General features: G+C 42.2%; 1 protein-coding gene across 1 annotated transcript in view; it reads right to left on the bottom strand.

The window, feature by feature from the left end:
• The window catches only part of LOC125438434 (basic proline-rich protein-like), a gene marked incomplete at its 3' end in the record, with an annotated part of 32,682 nt that extends 14,442 nt beyond the window's left edge, over positions 1-18,240 (bottom strand). The window contains exons 1-6 of the mRNA XM_048506877.1: positions 18,106-18,240; positions 11,320-11,437; positions 9,524-9,543; positions 8,669-8,752; positions 5,946-6,089; positions 4,457-4,519 (exon numbers count right to left, since the gene is read on the bottom strand). Coding sequence (XP_048362834.1) covers positions 4,457-4,519; positions 5,946-6,089; positions 8,669-8,752; positions 9,524-9,543; positions 11,320-11,437; positions 18,106-18,240 — 564 coding nt within the window. The remainder of the gene's footprint in view (positions 1-4,456; positions 4,520-5,945; positions 6,090-8,668; positions 8,753-9,523; positions 9,544-11,319; positions 11,438-18,105) is intronic.
• Between the last annotated feature and the right edge of the window lie 8,659 nt (positions 18,241-26,899).

Below are 26,899 nucleotides of genomic sequence, written 5' to 3'. Positions count from 1 at the left end.
GCTGGTTCCAGAGACTGTACTTACCTACCAAAGTACTTGTACTGTACTTACCTACCAAGACTGTACTTACCTACCAAAGTACTTGTAAAAGTTTGCTGTAAGATTACATACAAACTAACTATAAATTTTTGTTCCTGAATCTCTATCTTGATCACTTCCTATCTTAGCCTTCATGAAGTACTAATCCTTGGAAAATTCCCTTTTAGATTAATTCTACATTGGCCCTTTCAAATTGCAATTCTTACACAGTATTTTGGGAAGATGAATGAAGCCTGGGAAAGGGAGAGTTTGGGAAGGAGCCATGGAAAGTATAAGGCCATGGTGTCCATCCTCCAAAGCAGTCATTTTATCCAGGGAAACTGATCTTTGTCATCTAGAGAGCGGCAAAAACGCTGTCCCCAGGGGACAGCCATTCGCACAGGGGGCGCAGCTGCTTTGCAGCCGCGCCACCTGACCGGTGCGAAGCCAGTTTCCCGACCTCGCTCGGGGAGTGAGCTTTCCAGAAAACGGTGGCTTGGAGCCACTGCCATGAGAACGGCAGCGGCTCCAAGGTGCCCCCCTCCCACCCTTCACTTACTTTGTCTCCGGCCGTCCGGCGTGTCGGTGAGGCCTGGGGACACGCCCCGCTGCCCTGCGATTCTGGAGCAGTCGCGCAGGGCCGGGGGGCGTGTCTCCAGGCCTCGGCGATGCGCAGGACGGCCAGAGACACGCCTGGTCGGCCGGGCGATGGCGCTCCACGTGCGAACGTGCGAACTGATGCAGAGAGTCTCGTGCGAACAGTCCCAGGGGGGTTGGGTCGACGTGGGATGTGCTGACCCAACCCCCAACGACGCCGTGCGGAAACGGCCAAAGTTTCCCAGAACCTACCTGGAGGTTGTTCATGTTTAACCTGTCCTAGACTTGGCATCCCTTTTTGAGCAAAAGTTTTATTTTCTTGTTAGTAGTTTTACAAATTGCAGAACTTAGAATGTCAAGGATAAAAGGTGAAACCACTTTCATTGTATTCTTTTGACAACAGTTTCCCTATGTTTGACCCAACTAGATTTGTGATGGAAATTGATTCCCAAATATTTGAAGAACTTAACCTGTTCAATAGAGTCATTATCTAAGTGCCAGTTAGAAATCTTGAAGGTACTTGAAAAGACCATGATCTTAGATTTGAGAGGGTTAATTGACAGCAGGTTGTTATTGCAATATTCACTGCATTTATGTAGGAGGCGAGATAGGCCAACCTTGGAGCGAGATAGTAAGAGCGCATCATCAGCATAAAGCAGAATTGGCAGTGGCATGTTCCCTAACAAGGGCCAGTGTGAGTCAATTGTTCTCAAAGTAGGGGCAAGGTCATTTAAAAACAGATTGAACAGGAAGGGGGCCATAACGCAACCTTGTTTGACTCCTTTGGTTACTCTAATTTTAGGGGTCAATAGGCCAAGAGGCGGGCATTTCACTTGACAAGTGTTGTTGGTATGCAGGGCTTTTATAAGCGCTAAAAGTTTGGGATTGATTTCCAGTGCCTCCAGTTTTTGCCAGAGGAGCTCTCTTACGACTGAATCAAAAGCCCCTTTTAGATCGATAAAGGCAGTATAGAGGTTAACTTTACCTCTCGGTGTATTTAGAGATGACCATATTTAAAACCATACAGTGATCTATTGTAGTATGCCCTTTTTTGAAACCAATTTGTTCTAAGCCCAATATCCTATTGCTGTCAATCCAGGATGAGAGTGATTGTATTCTTTTCAACTTACCCAAAGTGGCACCCTGGGAATGTCCAATATAATATAATGACTCTTGTTTAGTTTTCTTTATGATAAATTGAATCACTGCTGGAATATCATAAATTCCCATTTCATGAAAACTGTAACATATGTATACACAAATCATAATTAAAACAACTTGTAATTAAAAAAATATTTTCAGTAACATTGCAGGAGTATTTTAAAATTAAAAGTCAAATTTAAAAAGAAAAATGCAAAAGTTCAAATGCATTCCAAGGACTTCTCAATGGGGCTGGAGAAAGTGGTGATAAGAACAGGGATGGAGTAGAGAACATGATGAAGGGGAGAAACTGGTGACACTGTGGGGTTAGAATTGCCAACATCCAATTGGTGCTTGGAATGGCAGCTGATCTCCAGACTACATAGATCAAAATTGTTCCTTTAGAGGACAGACTTTATGGCATTGTCCCTGCTTCAGTCCTTCCCTGTCCCAATCCTTGCCTTTTGAGGTTCCACCCTCAGATATGCAGGAATTTTCCAGACCAGAGTTGGCAACCCTGGGTGGATAAGAAAAACTGGCCCCCTGTTTTCTTTTCTAATTTTCTTATTTTCTTATTTACTAATTCTTTGAAGTCTATACTAAATCTTTGATGTCATTCTTTTCCCATATAATTCAGAAGGATACATTCTAGATCAAAATGTTTTATGGAATATTGGATTTAATGTATAGGACTTGGTGTACTATTTTAATGGCAAGATAACTCCATCTTTTGATTTCCTTTGTTTCAGTTCTGTTCACGCTAATGCATTTATAATTTATATATTCATATATATAATTCATGTATGTACTAACTCTACATACTGTTTATTAAGATATACTGGTTTGATTGTATAGAATTTAATGAGTTTACTTTAACGATTGAAAAGATTGAATTTAATGAATTTATTGTAATGATTGAAAAGATTAAATAAGCATATATTATATTTTTAAAAAATGTTTATGTAGTACTTCAGAACTCATATCAGCAACATTATTCCATTTTTTTAAACTCTAAAACAAGGAATCATAACAGAATGAGCAAAAATTTAAGGTTTGGGTTTTTTAAAAAATAAATCATGACAATTTTCTAATGGTGAGATATCACTGAGCTCCTGTCTTTAAAAAGAGCTACCTGATTTGCAAGTTGACAGAAAACAAAGATCACTTATTACAGAGAAAATCCCAAATTTCTTTTAGTCTAAAGATTTATTACAAATGTTCCAGTCAGTTATTTATGTATGGGAATCTGTCATTGATGCTTTTAATGGCATGGAGGTAAATATTATCTGAATCAGCTTGGCTGGGAGCAAGGACATAGGTAAGGGGGGAGGTTTCTTGGGTTCAACCCCCCCCCCATTACATGTCTGAAGCTCTGCCCCGTTTGTGATTGTTTTGATATTTTAAGTGTTTTTGTTTTTGGCCTGCAGGTGGTATTATTTTTAGGCTAGAAGCACCAAAGTTTCAGGAATGTTTTGGGAGACTCCCCTGATGATACTACCCAAGTTTGGTGAGGTTTGGTTCAAGGGATCCAGAGTTATGGACTCCCAAAATGGGTGCCCCATCCCCCATTGTTTCCAATGGGAGCTAATAGAAGATGGGGGCTACACATTTGAGGGTCCATAACTTTGCATCCCCTGAACCAAACTTCACCAAAGCTGGGTGGTATCATCAGGAGAGTCTCTTACTGATACCATCCAGGTTTTGTGAAGTTTGGTCCAGGGAGTCCAAGGTTATTGACTCACAAGTGGGTGCCCCATCCCCCATTGTTTCCAAAGGAAGGTATAGAAGATGGAAGTACACATTTGAGGGTCGATAACTTTGGACCTCCTGAACCAAACTTCACCAAACTTGGGTGGTATAATTAGGAGAGTCTCCTAAAGATACCATGAAAGTTTGGTGCTGCTATCTTAACAATTTCACCCCTGACAGCAGGCACCCCCCAAGTTTCCCCAGATTCTCCATTTAAATCCACCCCCCCCCCTTCAACATGGATTTGGAGAATCTGAGGTCCCCAGTTTAAACATTGAAAGTGATGCTGTTTCAGGGTGGGGGAGAAACCACCCCAAAATGTCATCACTTTCAATGTTGTTTTAACTGGGGACCCTATATTCTCCCTTTAAGGTGGATTTAAAAAGAGAATTTGGGCTCTCTAGTTTAAACACCATTGAAAGTGATGCTGCTTGGGGTGGATTCCAGCATCACAGTGGCCATCCAGGGGGGGGGGCAAAACTCAGATTTTGCACCAGACTCCATTTTTCCTAGCTATACCACTGTCTAGAGGGGAGGGCAGAAAGGGCTGGTGGGGGAGGAGGGCAGGGCAAGGGAGTCTGCCGTCCCAGCCTTGGAGAGCTGCTTTTATAAGCACTGAAGATAGGGCTTGGGGAGGGGAGGCCACACCCCCAGGGGCGAGTGGGGCATGGCCCCACCCCCGAACCCCCCCATTAAAAAATCTATACCTACTTCCCTGGCTGGGAGAAGGAACAGGGGCAGAGCTGCAAGCAAGGTGAGGTTTCTCCTAAACTGCTGTGAATATTATCTGAGGTTAGTGTGTGAAAGGACAGTGCTTGAGAGTGAGTGGGTGCTTGTTGCCTGTAAGAGAATGATTTTTGTTTGGTTCTGTTAGTTTCTTTCATCTGATGTGTGGCTAATTGTAGCTGATTGAGGAGGGTCTGCTTGCAGTGGGGTTGATTTCTGGCCTTACCTCATCTGTTTCTGAGACTGTTGAGAGGCAGGGGTTGGGAGCCTTTGAACGGTAAGACTCCAACTAATCAGAGACACAAGACCTGTGGCTCTTAGCCTGGGGACCAATAAGCAAATACGTTTTTACATTTTTGTATATGTTACTGCTTTTGGCTTTGGTGTATGTAATGTCAGGCCTGAAAGTTCCAGGTTACATCAATACAGAATTCTATGGTGAAGGAATTAACTGCTTAAAGCCCATTTCCAGTCACCTGCAGGGAGTGTATGATGTTTGTTTTCCTCCCTGAGGGTAAGATAAGCTTCACCTATCAAAAGTAGAAGCTGACAGGTCTCTTAGAAGTGAAGGTTTGGAGATTGTGGAAATTATTACTATCTTTCATGATACCAAGTTAGGGAACAATTTCCTCAACAGAAGCCATGAGGCCCTGAATAGGGATGGGGAGATCAGTCAAAGGGACAACAGAGTGGTTGACTGCCCTAATGAGCCTCCTTCAAGCTCTACAGCATGAACTCAAAGGCACTGAGCGAGATGACACTCAATGCCATTGGAACTCAGGGATTAATTTCAGGCTCTTTTGGTGGTGACAGGGGCCCCTTCCACACATGCAGAATAATGCACTTTTAATCCACTTTCACAGTTGTTTACAAGGGAATTTTGCTATTCCGCACAGTAAAATCCAGCTTGAAAGTGCATTGAAAATGGATTGAAAGTGGATTATTCTACATGTGTGGAAGGGGCCAGAGATGGAAACACTGGCAGAGGAAGTGCCACAAGGACAGGAAATACAGGAAGAGGAAGGTTTGAAAATACAAAGACGTGATATTGGAAGGAAAAGGAAAGCGTTAGTCATCAATGACTTTCCTGAGGTGTATGGAATGCCGCGTGTCCAGGCCTACCCCCTAGACTGAGAGATATGTTGCTTATAACATCAAACCTATAGATCAAACCTATAGATCATTTGGTATTTGTGATGGTCACCTGGGAACAAATGACATGGTCATGAACACCATTGTAAGAATTAGAGCAAGTTCTTCAGAGGGAGCTGAAGGGAATGGGGATACAGATAGTGTTTTCTTTGATACATCATGTCAGAGGATGAGGAATGCAATGAGAACAGAAGATAAAAAAGGTGAACCCATGGGTGCATTGGTAGTGTTGGCAGAAGCAACTTCTATCCTGGGAACATGGGCTGAATTTTCTGGAAGACAGCCTACTAGCACATGACTGACTTCACCTATCATGGTGGGGAATGTGTTTGGTAGAAGCCTGGGGACAGTGGTGTACCATTTCAAAATGCACTCAGGGTGTAATTTAAAATTGCTCGGGGTGCTGTCCCCTTGTGCCTGCCCCCAACTGAATTCCCTCATCTCCCTGCCTCAGAAGTCTCAGGATCTGCATTAATCACACCATCACAGTGAGTCTAGGAAGGCACCCTTTGCCCAGCACTCATGCACACAGGATGGTGGAGGTGCAGCCTCCACCATTTTACCTTCTGGATTTTCTGTGGGTTCTCTTTGGAGATGTTGAGAATCTGCTGGGTTTCCTGCAGGCTGATCCAGAGGCACTGGAAGCTGCAGCAGCCTGAGACCCTGACGAGCACCCTCACCCCACGCCCCTGCTGCAGCTTGGCTGGCTGCAGGGGATAAGGGCATGGGTCTGAGCACCTCAGACCCTTGAGCCCAGCAGAAGAGGTCTTCAACCAGCAGAGGGGAGCCCTGTTAGGCACCTCCAACCTGGGATTGTGCTAAAGGATCATTGGTTTAGTGATCTTCAAAAATCCCAGGTTAAGGGGACTAAAATGGACCAAACTTGTTTTGGGAACGGGACTTGTGTGAATCCCCCCGCCCCCACAATTTATGTCACATCCTACACCCATTATATTTGGCCTGTACAGAATCCACGACTGTGAGCTTTGGCCTTTCTGATGGCTGACCTACAGATACTCTTCTTCAGAGAGATGTCTTCTTTAGGATAAAGGATGGGCTACCAGCTCTATCCCTAAATATTATCTTCCTCAGATTTAAAAAATGTCCATTATACCCTATGGGGGATTTTAGCCAGACAGTTCTTTTTTTTCTTTTTCATTTTTTAAGGAAAAGCCTGTTGGCAGGGTGCTGTTGCAGGGGTGCCATCCCATCCCGCTGGAAAGGCCTGGATTGGGCTGTTTTTTTTTTAGCAAAGAGTATTTTCAAGATATACAGGACACCACAGTGACTATTTACCAAAGGAAGGAGAAAGTGTAAAATGGTTGCCATTGTTACTCACTGTTTGTGTCCCTTAAACATATGCTTTGGGTGTGCCTAGCCATTTGGAAAAAAATTATTACTCATATCAATTTTGTATTAGAATGTTTATTGATTTTTCAAAATGTCTATATACTTTTAAACTATTTGCTTCTGATAAATCAATCAACAGAAGACCTTAGAACTCTATCAGTATCTGAATGCGCAGCAATTGTGCATTGACTTGTTTTTAAACATTGGGAAGCCATTTATAGAAATTTATGTCTAAATCTGCCACTATAGTTGTCATTAAGTTCTATGTAATTTATCATTGTTATATTGGTATAATGTATCTGTTTATTATGCTGTTAGCCATCCTGAACCCTTCGGGGATAGGGCGGGGTATAAATATAAAGTGAAATGAAATGAATTTTTTTTAAATTTATATATGACTTTTAAAAAGTTTTAATTCTTTTTAGAGGGATTTTTAAAGGAAATAAAAACATAAAAACTTAAGGGAAACATAACAGAAGCATAATTTCTAAGTTACTGCCAGACTATCCATCTTGCCAAGGAGTAGTGAACATGCAAATTACCTGTAAGAAATGAAAACTGCAGCACATTATGTACATTCCCATTTCTGGGATTCGTTTTAGAAACTGAAACCAGTATTTAACGGGAATAGACCGCTGAATAGAACAAAACCATAAGGCAGTAAAAGAGTAAAATTTCATATCCACCACTTGTAAAATGTAGCAGAAAATTTGGGACTAAGCATCAGATGATATGAAATGCAAGAGATTTGAAGACAAAATAAAGCATTGACAATGCACATTCAAAAGACCATTGTGGAACAAAGTATGCTGATCACAAGTTGAAGCAATTCAAGATTGCCATGGCTGCCAGAAAGAAGATTTCTATCCATTAGGGCTACAAACTTACCTGAAATCCCAAAATTCTTCTTGTTCAACTGACAAGTACTCATGTCTTCTAGACCAGGTGGTCCCTCTGCAATTTAGCATCCAAACATCATAGCCAGCATCTGCTAGGGCAAATCCTATGCTATTGTTGGGAAGATTTATAATCCAGCATTTACTATCAGCAACCAAACCAGGTACCAATAGAACAGCTGGATTATCTCCTGGAAGAGACAGAATGGGCACGTGATACAATCTGAGGAGGAGAATCAGTCAGCTAATACTTCACATATCAGGGATATGAAAATGGCCTGCAGTCATGCTCTGTGACTAGTACTGTCGCTGAAATTCAGAATTCCTAGATCCAGAATCTAAATCTAGGTGAAGTATATTATTAGCCTTTAATGTGAGGCAAAACGTGAGGAGTCCCAGGAACTCCTGGTAAGCTTCAAATCATTCTATTTCTTCAGGTTTGTGACAGCTTCTTCTAAAGAAGCAGCTGCCACCAGGTAAGTGGTTTTGAGGAACCAAAAGGAGGGAATTTAGCATGTAAAGGATCCAGTTATTATAAGCTTATTTAGAATTCTTTTCCCAATATGTAATGCACAGATATCACCTCTCTTGATCAAGGATGAAGAAGTTCCACCATCAGTGGTGTCATTGGATGCAAACCAACTTTCATATTTAATGGATTGCACCTCCTTCTATGAACTAGTGCAATGACTGTTTCCTTTTATCACTTCCTGTTCATTATGCCGTCACTCAGATCTGTAAGATCTGCTATAGCCAATTCATGGGTTGTCTGTAATTTAAGCTCTGGCATGCCCTCCCAGAAGAGATTAGGAAATCCCCTACTCTGAAGTTTATTATAGAACAATTGTAATGTGATTATATTCATTAGAATTTTGGCTGAGTAAATTACAGTCCAATCCAGATATATGGGACTGAATAGCCACTGGAGTCAGCACTGGCATCCACCAATGCATTTGTCCTCCCAGCCAATGTAAGTGGAGCTTATGCCGGCCAGGAGGCCAAACTGCGAGGTGGGCAGGTGCCATGGAGCTCCATGGCACCCGACCTGCTTCTGACCACTGCTTCCTCAGCTGCACTGGCCTAATGTAGAGGTTGACACAGCTGGGGGCGTTCTGTAGGCATTCCTGGAGGAAGACATTAGTGGAGTCCTACTGGGTTTTGCCCCAGGAACGCTCGTGGCAAGGAAAACATACTTACACCACCCAGTGGCAAGTGTTTTATTTCTTTTTCTGTCTTCCTATGCTGCCAGAAAACCCTCTGGAGGTGGTGGGGTGGGGCGCCAGCAGGGCTGTCCCCAGCTGCCTCAGGCTGCCCAATGTTGGTTACAATGTTGTGCTTATATCTTTAATACATAGTTCGATTTTTCAAAGGAAAAAACTGCTTTAGTCAAAGCTGCCTTGATCTTTTGGGAGGAAGAAAATGACAGAAAACAACCACCACCACAAAAACACCCACCTTTAAATGCAATTATTTATTCTATGCCAGAAATAGTTTTAAGGATGGGGCATAGTGTGAATTTCCTGGAATGAGAGATCAGAAGCTGATTCTGAGTTAATGAAGCATTAGCTTCTAATTTCCTGCCTTGAACAGTTTCTTACAGTGGAAATCAGCTTTCAGCTGAACTCCACCCCTTCCATTTGGCTGAGAGTTGTCTTGTGATCTCCTGCCCTAGGAAACTTCTCACTGCATCCCAGCCTTCAGAAAGAAACAAAGTATGCAATAATATCTGCAAACCATTTTGGCAACTCCTTGGTTTGAACCATACTGAGATGAAGAGACCTGGGATCATCCATGACTGCAGCAGTTTAAAATGGTGCTTCTGCTGGTGAACACACTCATGGCAAACTTCTCAGCATCACTAGTCATAGATGAGGGGGAAAAAAACTTGCATTCACCAAAATCACTGAGAAGTGCACTGTGGGACAGGAAATGCATCAGGGCAAGAAACCTTGTCCTGATTCACTTCCTGTTTATGGTGTGCCGAGAGAAGAGGCACATCAAGGCAAGATTTCTTGTCCCAATGCACTTCCTCTTGCTCTTTTCCTCAGGAAAGCGAGAGCACTTCTGGCATGACTTTTCATGCCAGAGCAAGGCAAGATTGGGGAACAAGTGGGTAACTGGCCACTGTGTTAATGCCATACAGGGCATAGTGCAACAATTGGGTGAAAAGGAGATATGTTGGCACTTTCAATGTGATCTTGTATATCCACAGAAAATACAGTGGTGTGGACATCTCATATAAGGAAATGGCACCCCTGTTAGAAACATGAACTTTCCTCATATCTATAATTTACAGCATTGTAAAGGTGTTTTACTCCAAGCATTATAAGGGCTGTGTAAATAGATTGGATAGTGAACAAAAATAAATGAAGTAGAGAGAAATCCTCAAGTTCTTTGGAGAAGGTTTTGCCATATCTCTTGAACAATGCAGACTCAAACCACGTAGGAGGTGTGTTATAAAGTTGAATGTCTTTCCTTCTAATCACTGCATTATTGCTATGGGCATCATTACATTTTTTTCTCTCTAAATCACAGTGTTTCAGAGGTTCACTTTCAGTAGTTATATTTGTGCTCCTTATACTCATCTGGGTCGTACAATCCATGATACATAGTTGCCAACATCTGTTCTTGAAATAAAGTGGAAGCTATCCTTTTGATTGGTTGCCACAATCTTAGTAGACGTTTGAGTCCATAATTAGAATGTTTGCTTCTTTCTCTGTCCACAACAGCCTTACAGCACAACACTCTTTGAATTACTAAACTGGTACAGGGCATTGGATATAAAATCAGGAGTGTCCTGTTGAACCAGCGTTGGCAACTATGAATTATTAATTTCCACGTCATTCTGTTTACTTGTAATTTGCACTACATATGTTGTGAGTGCATGCTTTATTTGTTTGCATTTTGAAATCTCATGTCTGACAGAAGTGTGTGGGACCATTTATTGAGTATTGTTCACTAACATAGAAAGAATTCCAAAACAGAATGCTAAGATCATCTTCATACATGACATTTCATTTTGTCTAAATCTTACTAGCCTGAATCTTACTAGCAATAAGTAGCATTGAAAATACGTTTCTAAAATTCAGTACAAGTAATTATATTGCTTTCCAGATACTTGAAGAAAATATTATAAATAAGCCTATTACCTTTATCTTTTTACAGTCCTATCAATATGTGGCAACTATAGGAATGCCAAGAGGCAGTGGATGGTGGGAGAGTGACATAACCTGGACTGGCTGGTTGAACTGGTTTTGATGCTTTTTGTATTGAAGAAAGTACACAAGCACTGACCGGAATATTAAGAATAAGTTAATCTCCACTGTGATAAAAAAAAAAACCTCAAGCAAAAAACATGGATTTAACATAGAAACAAATTGTGGGGGGGGGGGGGAAAGAAACATGAACTCTGAACAGGCCTTCCTCAACACACACAGCTGTTTTCTGACACAGATTCATAAAAAGAAAGGAAGTGAAAGTGAGGCAACATGCCAAACATCATACCCCTTTTGACATTGTTGCAGCCAGTACTGCAGCTTCATTCTTTCCTTTTTCCCTTTTGCCTTTCATTGGCAGATAGTAACACTAGAGAAGGTGTGCATGAGAATCCTTCTGGTGTCCTTCCACCTGGAGGACAATGACTCATGCCCTCAATCAAATTTGAAACACTACAATTACATAAAACCAATACCTTTCTTCCCAGGACTATGTAACCCATAAGGAATTCTGTCTAATAGCAGAAAATAGCCATCATCAGTCTGCACTTCGTACTGTTCACTGGGATACCCCCAGGACTGGATGGTTTCAGGCTGTAAGAAAACAAACAAATGAAAATGATCTTTACAATTATCATGCTTAGGGAATTGCCCGAACAAGTTGTTTGAAGTTTCGTGATCATAAAATATCCAAGACCAAGACTACGATTGAAGACGTGAATGACAAGGTGCTTTAATGTCAGGGAGCCATAATCTCATTTGCTGTCATCACTTGATGTCCTTCACATATATCACTCATCAGCTGCATTCCTCTCCTTGATTGGTAGATGCTGGTGGGAGCTACCACGCAATCCAGTGTGACCACTCTGGGGCTGAAGCCTGCTCAAGGGTTATCTGTGTCACTTATTTTGTAAGTGATATATTATTGAGAACAGTTCTTGTGCAAGTTATGGCTTCTTCAGAGTGTGGCCTGTATGACATCATATCCCACTGAGATCTCTTCCCTTCCCCAACTCTGCTTCTCCAGACACCACTCTGAAATACCCAGGAATATCCCAAACCACAGTTGGCAACCCTAGCTTACACTCCGGTTGATACAATTGAAGAAAAAGAAACTCAGCACTGAAGAGGTCCAAAAGACTAAACAGTATAATATTCAGGTATAAGCCTCACCACCACTCAGAACACAAGAGAAGGGGTTATGGTGGTATCCCTTATCTGAAGTTATTGATTTAGAACATTTCTATGCCACCCCTTCAGAGCTCTACTTCATGAAGTTTACAATTAATAATTCCAATATAAAGAGGTAAAGATCATCAGTCAGGAAGACTAGGGCTGTTTGTCAAGGCCAGCCTGAATCCAGGTTAAAATGGATGTTGGTAATTTATCTCCTCCAAGACCACCTATGCAGCCACCATCTGCTTGAGTACCTTGTCCAAGAATGCAATATTACCAGTGGGCAGTAGTTGTTTATGCCAAATGGTCAAGGGATGTCTTCTTCAGGAGGATTCTTACAACCAGCCACCTCTCAAAGCAGATGAAACTACACACTCTCTAAGAGATGCATTTATTATCTGATGGATCCGGTCAACCAATCCAACCCAACATCATGCTATTAGATGTGAAGGGCAATAGGCAAGACTGTAGGTCATACAATTTGCAGAATCTTGTCCTCTTCATCTGGCATTACCCACTGAAAGTCATCCATACAACTGAAATCAAACTGGACTCCAGTAAAACTGTGAGAATGAACCAGTCCAACAATGGTATCTAGGTCAAGGCAGCTGTGAGCAATTTTATTTGTAAAATTCATTGCAAAAGAATCACAACAAACTAGAATGTTTCCTGGATCAAATTCTCTGGGGCTTGAAATAAAATATCCCTCACAACCTAAGGCCATTCTGCACTGGCCTGTAAGCCGGCGGCACACCAGTATAAATGATACAGGTGGAGCCCCAGGGCCGTAAACATGCTTGCGTGAGAGTGGCCCCAGAGCAGCCGAGGTCAGCAGAGGCACCTTTGCACAGAAGCACCTCTCTTTGACATTTAAACTTCCCTTCCCTATGTAGATCTGCAAGGAGGAGGGGACGCACCCCCATGGCCATGGCAACATCTGGGGGTTGGAGGGCAGGAGGCATGTCCCTTCCTCCCTGCAAAGATATGCAGGGACAGGAAGGTAAGTTTAAAAGATGAACAGAGGTGCCTAAAAGCGTCATCTCCCACCCAGTGCTGTTTGCTTGGCATAGGGTGCACAACACAACAACAACAACAACCTTTATTAAGCATTTAAAATAGGCGAGTGCACAACGCTGTTTTGCGAGTCATGGAAACACCATTGTCCCACCAGTTGGGGGGAGAAAGCACTATGCTGCCTCATTTCATAAGTGGCGGCCGTGTGAAGTTCTCCCCCCAACCCGTGTTTTTACTGGCCCCACACAGGTGATTTTAGCCCATGCAGGGTAGGCCCAAGAAAAGCAGTGGTGGCAGAAAGTATAAACTATACTCTCAATGCCATGAAGGCATGCAAGTAAAGAGAAGAGCCTGAGCATGTGCAGAATGTCTTCATTCTCACTATGGAGTAACCATGTAACCTAACTACTTGGTATTAGGAGAGCTTCCTACACTGCTGGACTATCTGGAGGACTGATGGAACTCTTGGCATTCTTCATTCTATTAATTCAAGTTACAAGCAAATTACCTTTTCCTGGCCAGTTAATTCTATGTTGTGTTCCAGATTTTTACATTATGCATGTGTTATGCTCACTAACATAAAAACCAGCTTTCCCCCTATTCTAGGTGTTTAAAATATACCTGTGAGGTTAGATGGGCTGAGAGAAAGTGACTGGCCCAAAGTCATGCAGTGAGGTGCACATGAGGAGTGAAGATCTGAACCTGGATATCTCAAGTTTTCATTCTGACAGGCACACCACTATAGCTCTGTTCTCTTCCTTCTCTCTTTCCCAAACCCTTTCTCAGAGCCTCTTTGGAGAATACTTATAGAATGACACATTTCCGCATCTATCTTATTATCTCTACTGCAGCTGTTTAAAATCTTCTTGGTTACCACAGAATCGAATAAAACATTATTGTTGTTATTACTGAGAATGCAGTTGTATGTTTGTGAAGTACAGCAGCAGTTGTATGTTTGTGAAGTACAGCAGATATTAAATCAGATAATTCTGAGCCTGGCAACAGGTATTCTTTGAATAGGGCTATCATCACATGATCCAATTCCAGTAGAGTTGCTGTTGCAACAAAACTAATCCTAATAAAAATTAAGAGGTGTCTTTAGGGCAGAGATGGGCTGGCATTTTATTCTGGCATAGGTTTGGTTAGGGGCTGGCTGGGGCATGGGCATAGGTTTTTTATGCAGGGTTCGGGGGGCCACTTGCCCACCCGCCCTGCTTGCACATGACCCGCGCCTCCACAGGCCCCGCCCCTGACCTGGCAGCATAGAAAAGCCGCTCTCCGAGGTCAGGGGTGGGGGAGTCCCCTGCCCTGCCCACTTTCCTGCCCTGCCCCTCCCCACTGGGCAGAGGCATGAGAGGGAAAATGATTTCAAGTGCAAATCCTGGAGTTTCTGCACCCCCCCTCCCCCAGCAAAGCTGATGAATGGCAGTGTGAGATCTACTGCCTAACAGCATCATGTAAAATGGCATTTCCGAAACTAGAGAGCCCAAATTACCAGCGTCACGCCGAAAGGGAGAATCTCGGGATTACAATTCGGCAACAGTGGAAGTGATGCTGTTTTGGGGTGGATTATCCCCCACTCTGAAACAACATCACTTTCAATAATAACGTAGTCAGTTGAAAGCAGGTGCATTCTAATCTGGAGGTGGGTTTCCCTGCTCTGCCACTTGAACTGTGAAGACTTATCTGGGGAATTCAGATTAGCCTGTGCACTCCCTCTGCGCCAGCTGGGTGACCTTGGGCTAGTCACAGCTTTTCGGAGCTCTCTCAGCCCCACCTACCTCACAGGGTGTTTTACGTTGTGAGGGGGGAAGGGGCAAGGAGTTAATAAAGCCCCTTTGAGTCTCCTACAGGAGAGAAAGGGGGGATATAAATCCAAACTCTTCTAGCCTTCTTCTTTTATTCAAGGGACCTCAGATTCTCCCTTTAAATCCATGCCGAAGAGATTGGATTTAAAACGAGAATCTGGAAAAATTCAGGGGGGTGCCTGCTGTCGGGGTGAAATTGTTAAGCTAGAAGCACCAAACTTTCGAGGGGTATCTTTAGGGAGTCTCTCGTAATTACTGCCACCCAGGTTTAATTGAAGTTTGAATTCAGGGGGTCCAAAGTTATGGACCCTCAAAAGGTGTAGCCCCAATCTTCTATTAGCTCCCATTGAAAACAATGGAGAGATGGGGCACTCCTTTGGGAACCCAGCTTTGGACCCCTGATTCCTGGAGAATGACTATCAGTAAGAGACCCTCCTGATAATACATCCCAGGTTTGGTGAAGTTTGGTTCAGGGGGTCCAAAGTTATGGACCCTCAAAGGTGTAGCCCAATCTTCTAATGGCTCCCCGGTAGAAACAATGGGGGATGGGGGCACCCCTTTTGGGAGTCCATAGCTTTGGACTCCCTGGACCAAAATTCGCAAAACCTGGGTGGTATCAATAAGAGACTCTCCTGATAATACATCCAAGGTTTGGTGAAGTTTGGTTCAGGGGTTCCAAAGTTATGGACCCTCAAAGGTGTAGCTTCCATCTTCTATTAGCTCCCATTGGAAACAATGGAGGATGGGGGCACCCCCTTTGGGACTCCATAACTTTGGACCCCCTGAACCAAACCTCACCAAACCCGGGTAGTATCATCAGGAGAGTCCCCCAAACAATCCCTGAAAGTTTGGTGCTGCTAGCCCAAACAATGCGCCCCTTGCAGGCCACAAACCTAAAAAGCACGAAAATGTTTTTAAAACCCACAACGGGTGGGCGGAGCTTCGGACATGAATGGGGGGGTTCAAACCCGAGAACCCCCCCTCCTTACCTACGTGCATGGGCTAAAACTACTTCTGAAGCAGAATAATATTTTGAATTAATATTTTGCTAGTATTTGAGATGCCACAAAAGTCCTCCTTATCCTAGAATCAAAGTCTTAGATAAATACTTGGTCACCTTATTCTGCGGCGCCTGCAAGATGGACTTGTTCTGCCAGTCGTTTGGCCAGCCTGGTTGAGTACATCGTGACCATTACATCTGGCCTCCTGTGGGTGCGGGCAGGAAGTTTATATGATGCCATCGGATGCTTTTTATGGTTCCTGGTTTTATTGAATATGTGCTAAATTGTTTTTATGTTTTATATTGTTTTATATTGGTTTATCCCTTGTTGTTCACCGCTCTGAGACCTCGGGGGGAGGGTGGTTTATGAATGAATGAATTCTTCCCCAAAAAATCATGTCTGACCCTGGTGGGGTTTTCAAGACGAGAGACATTCAGAGGTGGTTTGCCATTGCCTCTATGTTATGACCCTGGTATTCCTTGGAAGTCTCCTATCAAAATACTTGCCAAACCTAACCCTATTTAACTTCAGAGATGTGATGAGATCAAGCTAGATTGGGTTGTTACCTGGTATTGAACATAACATTCAATTTAAATGAGTGAAATAAGTTACTTTAAGCACATCAGACTTCTCATTTTATTTCACCCCTCATTTCCTCCAAAGAGTTTAGAGTGAAATGCTTAGTTCCCCCACAATCTATTGTTTAGCCTGTCACTAACCCTGTAAAGTGGATCAGACTAGGAGAAAGTGATTTGTCCATGGTCATTCAGTGTATCACATGCCAAAATAGGGATTTGAACACATATCTCAGCATTAATTTTCAGTATTTTCTTAATTTCTGTATGTATCATTTTCCAAAAAGTTTTTACTTCTTCACATGACCACCACTGATGAAAAAAAATGTACCTATGCATTTATTCCAACATTTATCTGAGAATGTATAAATTTTAGCCAGTTTATCCAGAGTAATGTACCATCTTATCCACATCTTATAAAAGTTTTCCTTTACATAATTACTTTTAGTAAAGGTTAAAGCATTTTTCCCAAAACTCTAACTTTTTATTATGACCAAGATCTTTGGCCCATTCAATCATATATATATATATTTATGATTGTTTATAAAGTTTCCCAACTATATTTTTGGTTGATTTCAAAAATATTTTTTTGCAATTTATCTGTTCCTCTCTCTTCCTGAATCTGGTTTTATCTTTCAAAAAGCATCTATGTAATTGAAGATAAAGTCACCAATCTATTTTAAACCCTCCTTTTGAAACATTTGTAATGGTTTCAATTCATAATTTAAGTGGTCTTTATGTTGTATCATAATAAGTATATCCAAATATCTCATCCATCGCTCTGTATTCTGATATCTTCCGAATAGTACTTCCTGAGGTGATATCCAATTGATATATGTGAATATATTTTTATTTTGTATTTATTCCAAACTCCATATAAAGAAAAGCATATAACATGATTTAAAAATTGTTTGTTTGCACTAACTTTATCATAGTATAAGAATGCATGTAATCCAAATCTTAATCCTTCAGCTTCCAATGTTATTAATCTAGAACTGAACAAATAGAACCAGTCTATTAACCATGTCATACATGATGCCTCAAAATACAGTTTCAGGTTAATTAATGTCAATCCACCATTTTGTTTTTCTTCTGTCATCACCTTGTATTTAATCTTAGACTTTCTTCCTCCCCATAAAAAATTATTAAGTTTTTTTCTGTCAATCTTTAAAAGGTTTTTCTGATTTGATAATTGGCAAGCATTGAAAAATAAATAAGAAGATAGGAAAAATATTTGTTTTAATGGTTGCTATATGACCTAAGAGTGACAAATTTAATTTCTCCCAATTTTTCAAGTTTTTTTGAATTTCCTTCCACAGTTTTGCATAGTTATTTTTGAATAAAGCTAAATTATAATTTGATAAATTAATCCCCAAATAAGTTACTTTAGCAACAATTTGGCTTTCCATCATCTCTGCTAACATTTTTTGCTTTCATTCTCCATATTTTTAACTAAAAACTAGCTTTTTCTTTATTTAGCTTTAATCTGGAAACCATACCAAAATTAAATAAAAGATGTTTATGTTGAGCATCTGAATGAGTTGGGTCTTCCATAATAACCACAACATCATTAGCATAAACCCTTACTTTAAATATTACTCTTTTTAATTCTTACACGTTTCACTTCTTCACTCTGGCCGTTTCCGCACGGAGGCGGAAACGGCTGGGTTGGCGCATTTCGCACCGACCTGAAGACGCTGGGACCGTCCGCATGGATGAGGCGCCCTGCCGACCCGGCGTGTCCCCAGGCCCCGCCGACCCGGCCCCCCGCCAACGCCCTGCCGGCGCCCCGCCAACCCGGCGTGTCCCCAGGCCTCCGGCATGTCGCCGAGGCCTGGGGACAAGGTAAGTGCCGGGTGGGGGAGGCGTCGCGAAGCCGCTGCCGTTTGCTCGGCAGTGGCTTCGAGGCGGCGTTTCCCCAAAAAGAGTGTTTCCAAGCGCTCTGGGGAAACGCCGGCTTCGCAATGGGCTGGCGGTGCGAGGGCGGCGTGGCTGCGATGCAGCTGCACCCCCTGTGTGAATGGCAGCCTGGAGACGGCGTTTTTCCCGTCTCCAGGCCGCTATTAAATGCCCGTGCGGAAACGGCCTCTGATTTTATCTAACAAAGTTTCTATTGCAAGTACTAAGAGTAGAGGGGAGAACAGGAATTCTTGACAGGTGCCTTTGGTAATTTGACATTTATCTGTAAATTCCTTGTCTAATGTTATGGACCCCTGAAGGGGGTGCCCCCATCCCTCATTGTTTCCAATGGGAGCTAACAGAAGATGGGGCTACCCCTTTGAGGGTCCATCTCTTTGGACTCCCTGAACCAAACTTAACCAAACTCAGGTGGTATCATCAGGACAGTCTCTGAATGTGACCCTGATATTTTGTTGTCACTTGCTTTAAAAATGTGTCCCTCAAAGGCATCCCAAGAAATTTGCTCATATTCTCTGCTCTGCAGTGTCTTGGCTCCATCGTACCCAATGGAGAATTTCAGGCTGGACATTTTTGAAGAAAGAGGCACCAGACTTTCAAGGTGGCTCCAGGAGGCCCTCCTGGTAGTAGCATCCAGGCTTGGTGAACTTTGCTTCTGAGGATTCAATTTTATGGGCCCTCAAAAGGCTTATTTTGTTTCCCCACTCCTACACATGAAGCCTGCTGGCTGAGTTCTCTCAGAACTCTCTCAACTCACCCACCCCCACCATCCCCAGACTGTCCTCAGACTCATTTAGAGATTGTCCTGATGATACCCCCAAGTTTGGTGAAGTTTGGTTCAGGAGGCCCAAAGTTATGGATCCTCAAAGGGGTAGCCCCATCTCCTGCTAGCTCCCATTGGAAACAATGGGGGATGGGGCACCCCCTTTGGGGGTCCATAACTTTGGGCCTCCTGATCCATAACCCCCTGATCCAAACTTCACCACACTTGATTGGTATCATCAGGAGAGTCTCTAGATGATACCCTGAAATGTTGGTGCTGCTAGCTTTATAAATGTGTCCCCTGCAGGCACAAATGTGGGGAAAAAAAGCAAAAATTACAAAAAAAATCAGATGGATCCAAATTTTTCAGGTATACCTGAATATCTGAATATGTTATTTGTCTTATTTGGGCATACATATGGGTTATGCCTGAATAAATCTGAATTTTACTGAATTTTATCGAATTTCTAGGATATTGACCAAGCCTCATCCCTCTAAATCTTAATAGTCTCTTTGTTTCATTTGTATAAAGAACTGTTCTTGTCCGTTCTCCTCCTCTTTCTATAACTGTCATTTTGTCTTCCAAATTGTCCATACTTTTATTCACTGATTTCATTTCTTCCAGAATTGAATTCATTCCCTCTTCCAGTGTAGAATTTTACCTATTTTAACACTGGTATCCAATATAGTTGTGGAGATTATATCCACCCTTGATAATAATTCCTGTATTATGGTTAGATCAGTTGGAGCATTATTGCCATTAAGGGCATTGCCAGTATTATTCTTTCTTGGCATCATTGCTCTCTGCTTTAAATGGCTGAGACAATATTAAATGCAGTCAGGAAGCTCTGTACAGTTTCTTTACTACGAGTTCTGTAACACAAATTAGTAGAGGTAATTTCCCAGCAGGCCCGTGGGTGCACTTAATTATTAAAGCTAAAAAAAAACCCTTTATCCTGCCAGAAAAGGGAAGTTTTCCATAGGACTTGCCAAACTGGCTCTAATATAGCAGCTGGCCTTCTTTCTTCGAGGCTGCAGCCCAGCAAGAGTTGCTTCGCAGTCTCGCCCTTCGCTCTTGGGCGTTTTATGGGTCAGCTTAACTCTGTCACTGCTTTCCTCGCCTTCGGCACCTGCATTGCCTCCTGCAGTTAGAAGCAGCTCAGCTGAAGCTCCTCAGTTATCCTCTTTTGTACAAAGGGTAATAAAGTTGTATTGTCGAAGGCTTTCACAACCAGAATCACTGGGGTGCTGTGTGGTTTCCGGGTTGTATGGCCGGAAACCACACTCAGAATGCTGCTAGAACACGGTCATACAGCCCGGAAACCACACAGCATCCCGGTAATAAAGTTACTGGTTTATTTGAAAAATAAGCCTATTAAAACTGCTATTTAGAAGCTCCGTCACTCTGGAGCAACTGCCCTGGGCAGAATTTTCCCCGGAAGTCCCCCACTATAGATAAAGCACCTGCTCTTGAAACCCAGTTGAAAAGCAATTTCTATGATTTATTATCATGATACAAATTCTTAGTTTCACAATGTATGTGAATCAATTTCTTACGATTGTCATGAATACTTGAGGATTCCAATGTCTGCCAACTTCTGAGCGTGTAGCATGTTGGATTAAACATATCACAGCCACAGCCAGCCACATTGTAGACCTGTGTGGAACAATATGCACAGGTTGAATAGAAATGCTTTGCCAGGAATCTGAAAACTGGTATCAATTTTTATTAGAATGCTGACTGATTTTTGAGGATGTTTATGTCTTTTAAACTATTTGCCCATCTCTTTGAGGCTAACTGAAAGTCAATAAAATGAACCTTTTGTGTTCTTACTACAGCTAAAAGATTTGTATTGCAACATTCGAAAGATAAATACTCACCTCCAGATAGATCATTGGATGGAGGACCTTAGAAGTTTATTAATATTTGAAAGCATGGCACATAGACAAGAATTGCATATGGACATGTTTAAAGATATTTGGGAACCTTTTTATAGAAACTTATGTGTAGATATTCTACCACTGTTGTCATATTTTGTCTCTACTTTTTGAAATTCTGTTTAGTTTTTGAATTTTTCCCCTTATATTTTTTCCTATTTTTCCCCTTGTCCTTTTTTCTGTTTTTTCCAAAGAATTTTTTTAAGCATTTGAAAAAAGTTACTATTTAGGATGGTAGGTAGTCAATGGTAACAAGAAACCGAGCTGCTAGATGAAACTGTAGCATTAAAGACGTAATGCAATAGCAAATAATTGTCATGGGCTCCCCAGCAGCCAGCCAGGATTCCTCAGATGAGGAATACTGGCATGATGACCTGGCTCCATCAGAATCTCAGCTGGCTGAATCTCCAGAGCCACAGTTGGTCAAGTCATGTGAGCAGCCAGAAGTCACACAGGTGGAGGATAGTGCTCGTCCAAGCCAAGAGCAAGAGGACAGGGCAGACAGTCCCCCCTGCCCCCCCCCGCTCCTTGGTTCCATGAGGCAGCTCAGACAGCAAGGCCAAAAGGCACTCCATGTTATTTATTTATTTATTTATTTATTTATTTATTTATTTATTTATTTATTTATTTATTTATTTATTTATTTATTTATTGTTATATTTCTAAACCGCCCTCCCCCGAAGGGCTCAGATGCCGTACCTATTTGGAGGCCAAAGACGCTGAAGGGGCAGTTGTAAGTCAACTCAGGATTCGGACTGACCAGAATGCAAGCTTATAAGAGGCAGCTTAGAACAGCAAGGGTTGCAGGAGCAACTTTGTGAAACAGCCTGATAGTTTCTGTAGTGTCTGCTCTCGGACTAGGGCCCTTTCCGCATGAGCGGAATTCAGTGCCCTAGGGACAGCAAAAACGCTGACCCCGGAGAGCTGTTCGCACAGCTGGCGCACCAGCATAAAGGAGCCGCTTTTGGCCCCTGTGCTGTACGACAGGAACTTACCTTGCCTTCTGACCTCTGGGGGTTGGAGGGCAGCATGGGCATGTCTTTGCGGCCATCCCAAGCTGCACACAGAAGGCAAGGTAACTTCCTGTCACACAGCAGAGGTGTCAGGACTGCCCGCACGGATCCGTGCAAGCAGTTCCTGATGCTCCACCGGCTTGCTTTAAGCCGATGGAGAGCCGCTGCCTTGGCCGTGTGGAAACGGCCTGAATGTTTGGTTCCATAGACCTGGACTGGATTGATTGACCTGTCTTTGCTTAGCGGGTATGACTTGCACTGAACTGCTTACTCCAGAACTGAAAGTAAATTCTCTTCATGCATTGCCTGTTTTCCTAGACCAGCTGTAACTTGAAATTCTGTGTGCCCAGCCAATCATGACAATAATCTTGGAAGGCCTATTTATTCCAAAATACTTCATTTCAATTAATTTTGAAACCAATGTAGTTTGTTTATATCCTCTTGCTATTTCCATGTACACTTCAGTATAAACTATGGGGCTTAATTTCAGTTGAATACTTTAGGTTTGGAATATCAGGATACTAACAAAATGTCAGGCCTGTGCCTGTCAGTTGATAGGTGGTGGGCATTGCAAAGGGGAATTGTCTTGCTCTGTCTTGCTTTGTATTCTGCAGGTGTCCAGCACTCGCTCGCTCTCCTTCGGCAGGTGGCCTTGGCAGCCCTGGAAGAACTGATCTTATCATGTAAGAAGTGTGAACTGTTCCCAGGGTTGTAATGCTTTGAAGTGGGAATTGTAGGAGCTGTTTGGCTACAGGCGTGGGGAGCTTTGGGGGATATAGGCAGTAAATTTGAGCGGGAACCTCAGATTCGTCTTTGCTTCATGTTGTCCTTTTGTATAGAAATAAAGACTTTAGGACAAATCTACAGTTTCTATTATTTCTGGACCCAAGGTCTGACACAGATGAGGAAGCAAAATGTAGAAAAGTAGTCACAAAAAGTGCCCGTCATACTGAATATTATGCTGCTGTTCATAATATACTTTAATAATTAGAGTGCCAGGTGTAGACCCAAAAAAAATTCCTCTGTGCCTTTAAAAGTTGTATAAAAGGAAGAATTTCTCTCATCACTCAAGTAACAATAAATTTCTATTTCTTCATCTCTTAACAGTACAGGAACCCTTTCAAGACCTCAACCTGACAGTTCAATAATTGCTGCTGTGACGACTATTGCTACTATTCAGGTATACAATATGTGCCCCCTAATCTGATCAATAGATGGAAGAATGGAGATTCATTTTGTTATTTTATTGGTCAGTGGGTTACAAATACTGATTTGTAGATCAAGTGGGTTATACCAGATCATATTAACAATCATAAATATAACTTTAAGACAATAATAGAAATGCCTTAAAGCTTCCAAACTAATATTAGGAATGCAATGCAATTTATATCATCAACATCAAATTAAGAAGCCCAATCAAATTAGAGGTTTTTTACTTACCTGCTGATGCAGCTCTCCAACAGCAACAAATTCAGGAAGATGTACAATTTATAGTCTGTAGTGATCAAAAACATTCAGTGTTTTTGTAGATGATGACGATACCAGTGACAGCCTTAATTACCCCAACCAAAGCCTGGAATACATTGGCTAACACAACTAGATGAATAAGCAGGTAGCTACTTCCCCATTGTTTCTTATGTGAGACAAGATCTTATGGCTAGTCTTCTCAGTTCAGCTGCTGTGATGCAGCCCAGTCTCACTGTTGGGTCAGCAAGGGAAAATGACAGCAGTCAAAATCCAGTGTGAGGATACTCATGCATTTGATTCCTTCCCAGAAAGTACCGCATTCAATCCTAAAATGGTTCCTGATTTCCATCTGCTTCACTTAGCAAGTGAGAATATTTTGGTTTACCCAGTCCAAGATGTCATCCCAGCAAAGGCTTCTTCTTGACCCTAAACATAGAGACATGTACTAAAGTATAGCGAAAGTGAAAAAAAACAGCTAATAATAAATTCTGCTGGGATTTTCTGGTTTGACATAGTTCTGTTGGGCTTATATTAGTTCTGTTGGACTTGTTAGCTGTGGATTTTGCTGAATTTCTCTGGTTAAAGATCTATTCTATTGGACTTGGAAAGGCTCCCCTTGTTCCACTAGACTAGAATGTGTCCTCTTGGAATTGCCTGTTTTATTCTGTTTGGGTTGCCACAATGGTGTGTAATTGTGCTGGGACTCCTGGGTTCTACATAGGTTCTATTGGGATTTTTGTATTTATTTTTGTTTGTTTGTTTATGAATATGTATGCCTCATCATATACCAGCATTTCTTGACAGCTTACCCAAGTTAAAAACAATAAAAAATAAAAACATCACAAATAAAATATAACAATTAAAACAACAATAAAATAGCATTAAAATAATCACGAACCCCCATGTCACTAGCCCCAGACCAGGAGTTTCAAAGAGGGTTTTCAGGGAAGCTAAGTAAACGCCTGGGTGAAGAGGAAACTCTTTGTCATGCACCTAAACCCATAAAGGATAGGTTTAAGAGAGGGTTTGCAGGGAAGTTAAGGATAGATGAACAGTAAATCTCTGCGGGGAGGCAGTTCCTTAAGGACCAGTGTGATGTGTATCCAACCAGATATACTGGCTAACAGCCAAGCTGCTGCTCCAGCTTCCAGATCATCCTCAAGGGCAGCCCCACATAGAAAGCATTACAGTAGTTCACTTGAGAGGTTACCAGAGCATGGGATGTTGATTACCAGGCAATAATTGCCCAACACCATAGGGTCAAAGAAGAGGTGGGACTACTCCCTCAAAGAGGCATTTACCATCTCCTGAACCTACTGGGCCACCTCCCTACAACTAGTTTTTAGCATCCAGGATGGACAAGGGTCCAGGGGACTAGTAGTAAGCTGCATCCACACAAGCAACTTGTCCACCTTTTTGGATCTCAAAAACTGAAATTGATCCAATAAAACTGGACCAGATGGTGCTCTGGATACCTCCACAGGATGCTGCTCAACAGTTGCATCCAATCCTGTGTGGAGCTGAGTGACTTTATTCCAAAAGTGAATGGCAAAATCATCACATCTGCTACCAGGGGCACCCCAGCTGCAGTCTTACCAGTGGAGGACAGCAAGCCATTGGCAACCATAACAGGGGCATACCAGGCCTAAATGGTGCCAGAACTCTCAAGAATCTTTGAGATCCTATCCTCCTTCAGGGGTAGGCCATTTTAATTGGTCCTCCACCCCTGCAGTGGATAATGGACTTCTGAAGTTACCAGATAATGACCCATCCATGACAAGAGACAAATCTTAAGTCCCTCAACTAGTGGATAACCTCCAACCTACCCTATCGCAAGGACCAAATCAAGAGCACATCCAGCTGAGTGTGTCAGGCAAGAAACCATAGTCTGCAGCAGGGACTCACTACTTTAGTAATCTTTGAAAAACTCAGGTTGAGAGGAATATAACAGGCTGAACTCATTTATGGGAAGAGAGCTGTGCAAATTTCTTCCCCAAAATGCTTTTTATAATGTCCTAACTATGTTATATTTGTGCTGTGTGGAATCCATCAGTAAGTCATAATTCATGTTCTTATGAATTCATTAGGAAGTATCAAAACCTGAAATCCTCATTTTGTCCTTCCTTGTGCATGTCAGAACATGAAGAACTTAAAATCTGGACCTCCCTGCAGCATGGCTGAATAGGCAGTTGTATCTGAAACCCCCCCTCCCCCAAGCTGCTGAATAAAATGGAGGTCTCTGCATGTTTGTCAGTATTTGAAGGAATATTCGGTTCCTGGAATGATCCTTATTTTTATCTTTGCAAACTAGCGTGTAATTGTTAGGAACTCCATTTTAGGCAGGATAGAATAGAAAGAGGATTGTTATCTAGTCTAATTTGCTGAAGGTATGTTCTGTCCTCATGACGCCAAGATAGAGGAGAGTGTGGAGAGAAAGTGTCATCCAGAAGGAAGATTCCTTCAGAGTAGCAATCTTTGCATCAAAGCAGTAGAAAGAAAGGGTGTTGAAGGACCAATCCTATCTATGTCTCTTTATAGTCCCCCTCTGAAGTCTGAAGTTCCCCCCTTCCGCACACGCAGAATAATGCATTTTCAAACCACTTTCACAACTGTTTGCAAGTGGATTTTGCTATTCCGCACAGCTTCAAAGAGTTTGAAAGTGCATTATTCTGCATATGCGGAATGAGCCTGAGGCTAGAAGACAGTGCAGAGACCTTCATTTACAACAATATTTGCATTTAAAAAAATCTGTCCTACCATTTTCTAGTATCCAAGCTTTCCAACTGTTAGAACCAAATGCCAACAACATGCCTGTTGCTCTTGCAATCTTTTTTCCAGGTATGGTTGTTTCTGGAGAGGGGATGGGGATTGTACGAGATACCTACCTGTATAAAGTTAGGGCACATCTTTCACACAAGGATTTTGAAGAGGATCAGTAACATTGTCAGTGCACTTAGCTCCAGCCAATGATTTGATCCTGACCTGATTGCCATAAATGTTGGAGGGGTGTGTGTGTGTGTGTTTGTGTTATGAAAAAGCTGACCAGCAGAAAAAAAGAGAAGATCTTAGGAGTTTTAGGGAACGTTCATTGTATTTGGATATTGAGACGTGGGAGAATTTTCTCCTCATGATTCCTTCCCTGCACAGCAAGTTTCAGACCTTTTATAAGATACAGGAACCTTAAAGCTGCCCAAGTTCCCTTTTAAGATCCCAGAGTTCATGTAAATTGTAATATATCTAAATAACAGTCCCATTCACAGTCCAGTCCAGTATCAACAGTATCTATCAGTATTCAGACACTTGAGGAACATCAAGTGAAGAATGAGCAAATGAACAAAAAAAAGCACATCTGATGGAAAGTGAAGAGTGGAGAAGCAGCTCTAAT

Source organism: Sphaerodactylus townsendi, linkage group LG08 (assembly GCF_021028975.2).
Source record: "Sphaerodactylus townsendi isolate TG3544 linkage group LG08, MPM_Stown_v2.3, whole genome shotgun sequence".
NCBI lineage: Eukaryota > Metazoa > Chordata > Lepidosauria > Squamata > Sphaerodactylidae > Sphaerodactylus > Sphaerodactylus townsendi.
Note: the sequence above shows the minus strand (reverse complement) of the source record. Positions and strands in the feature narration are given on the sequence as shown.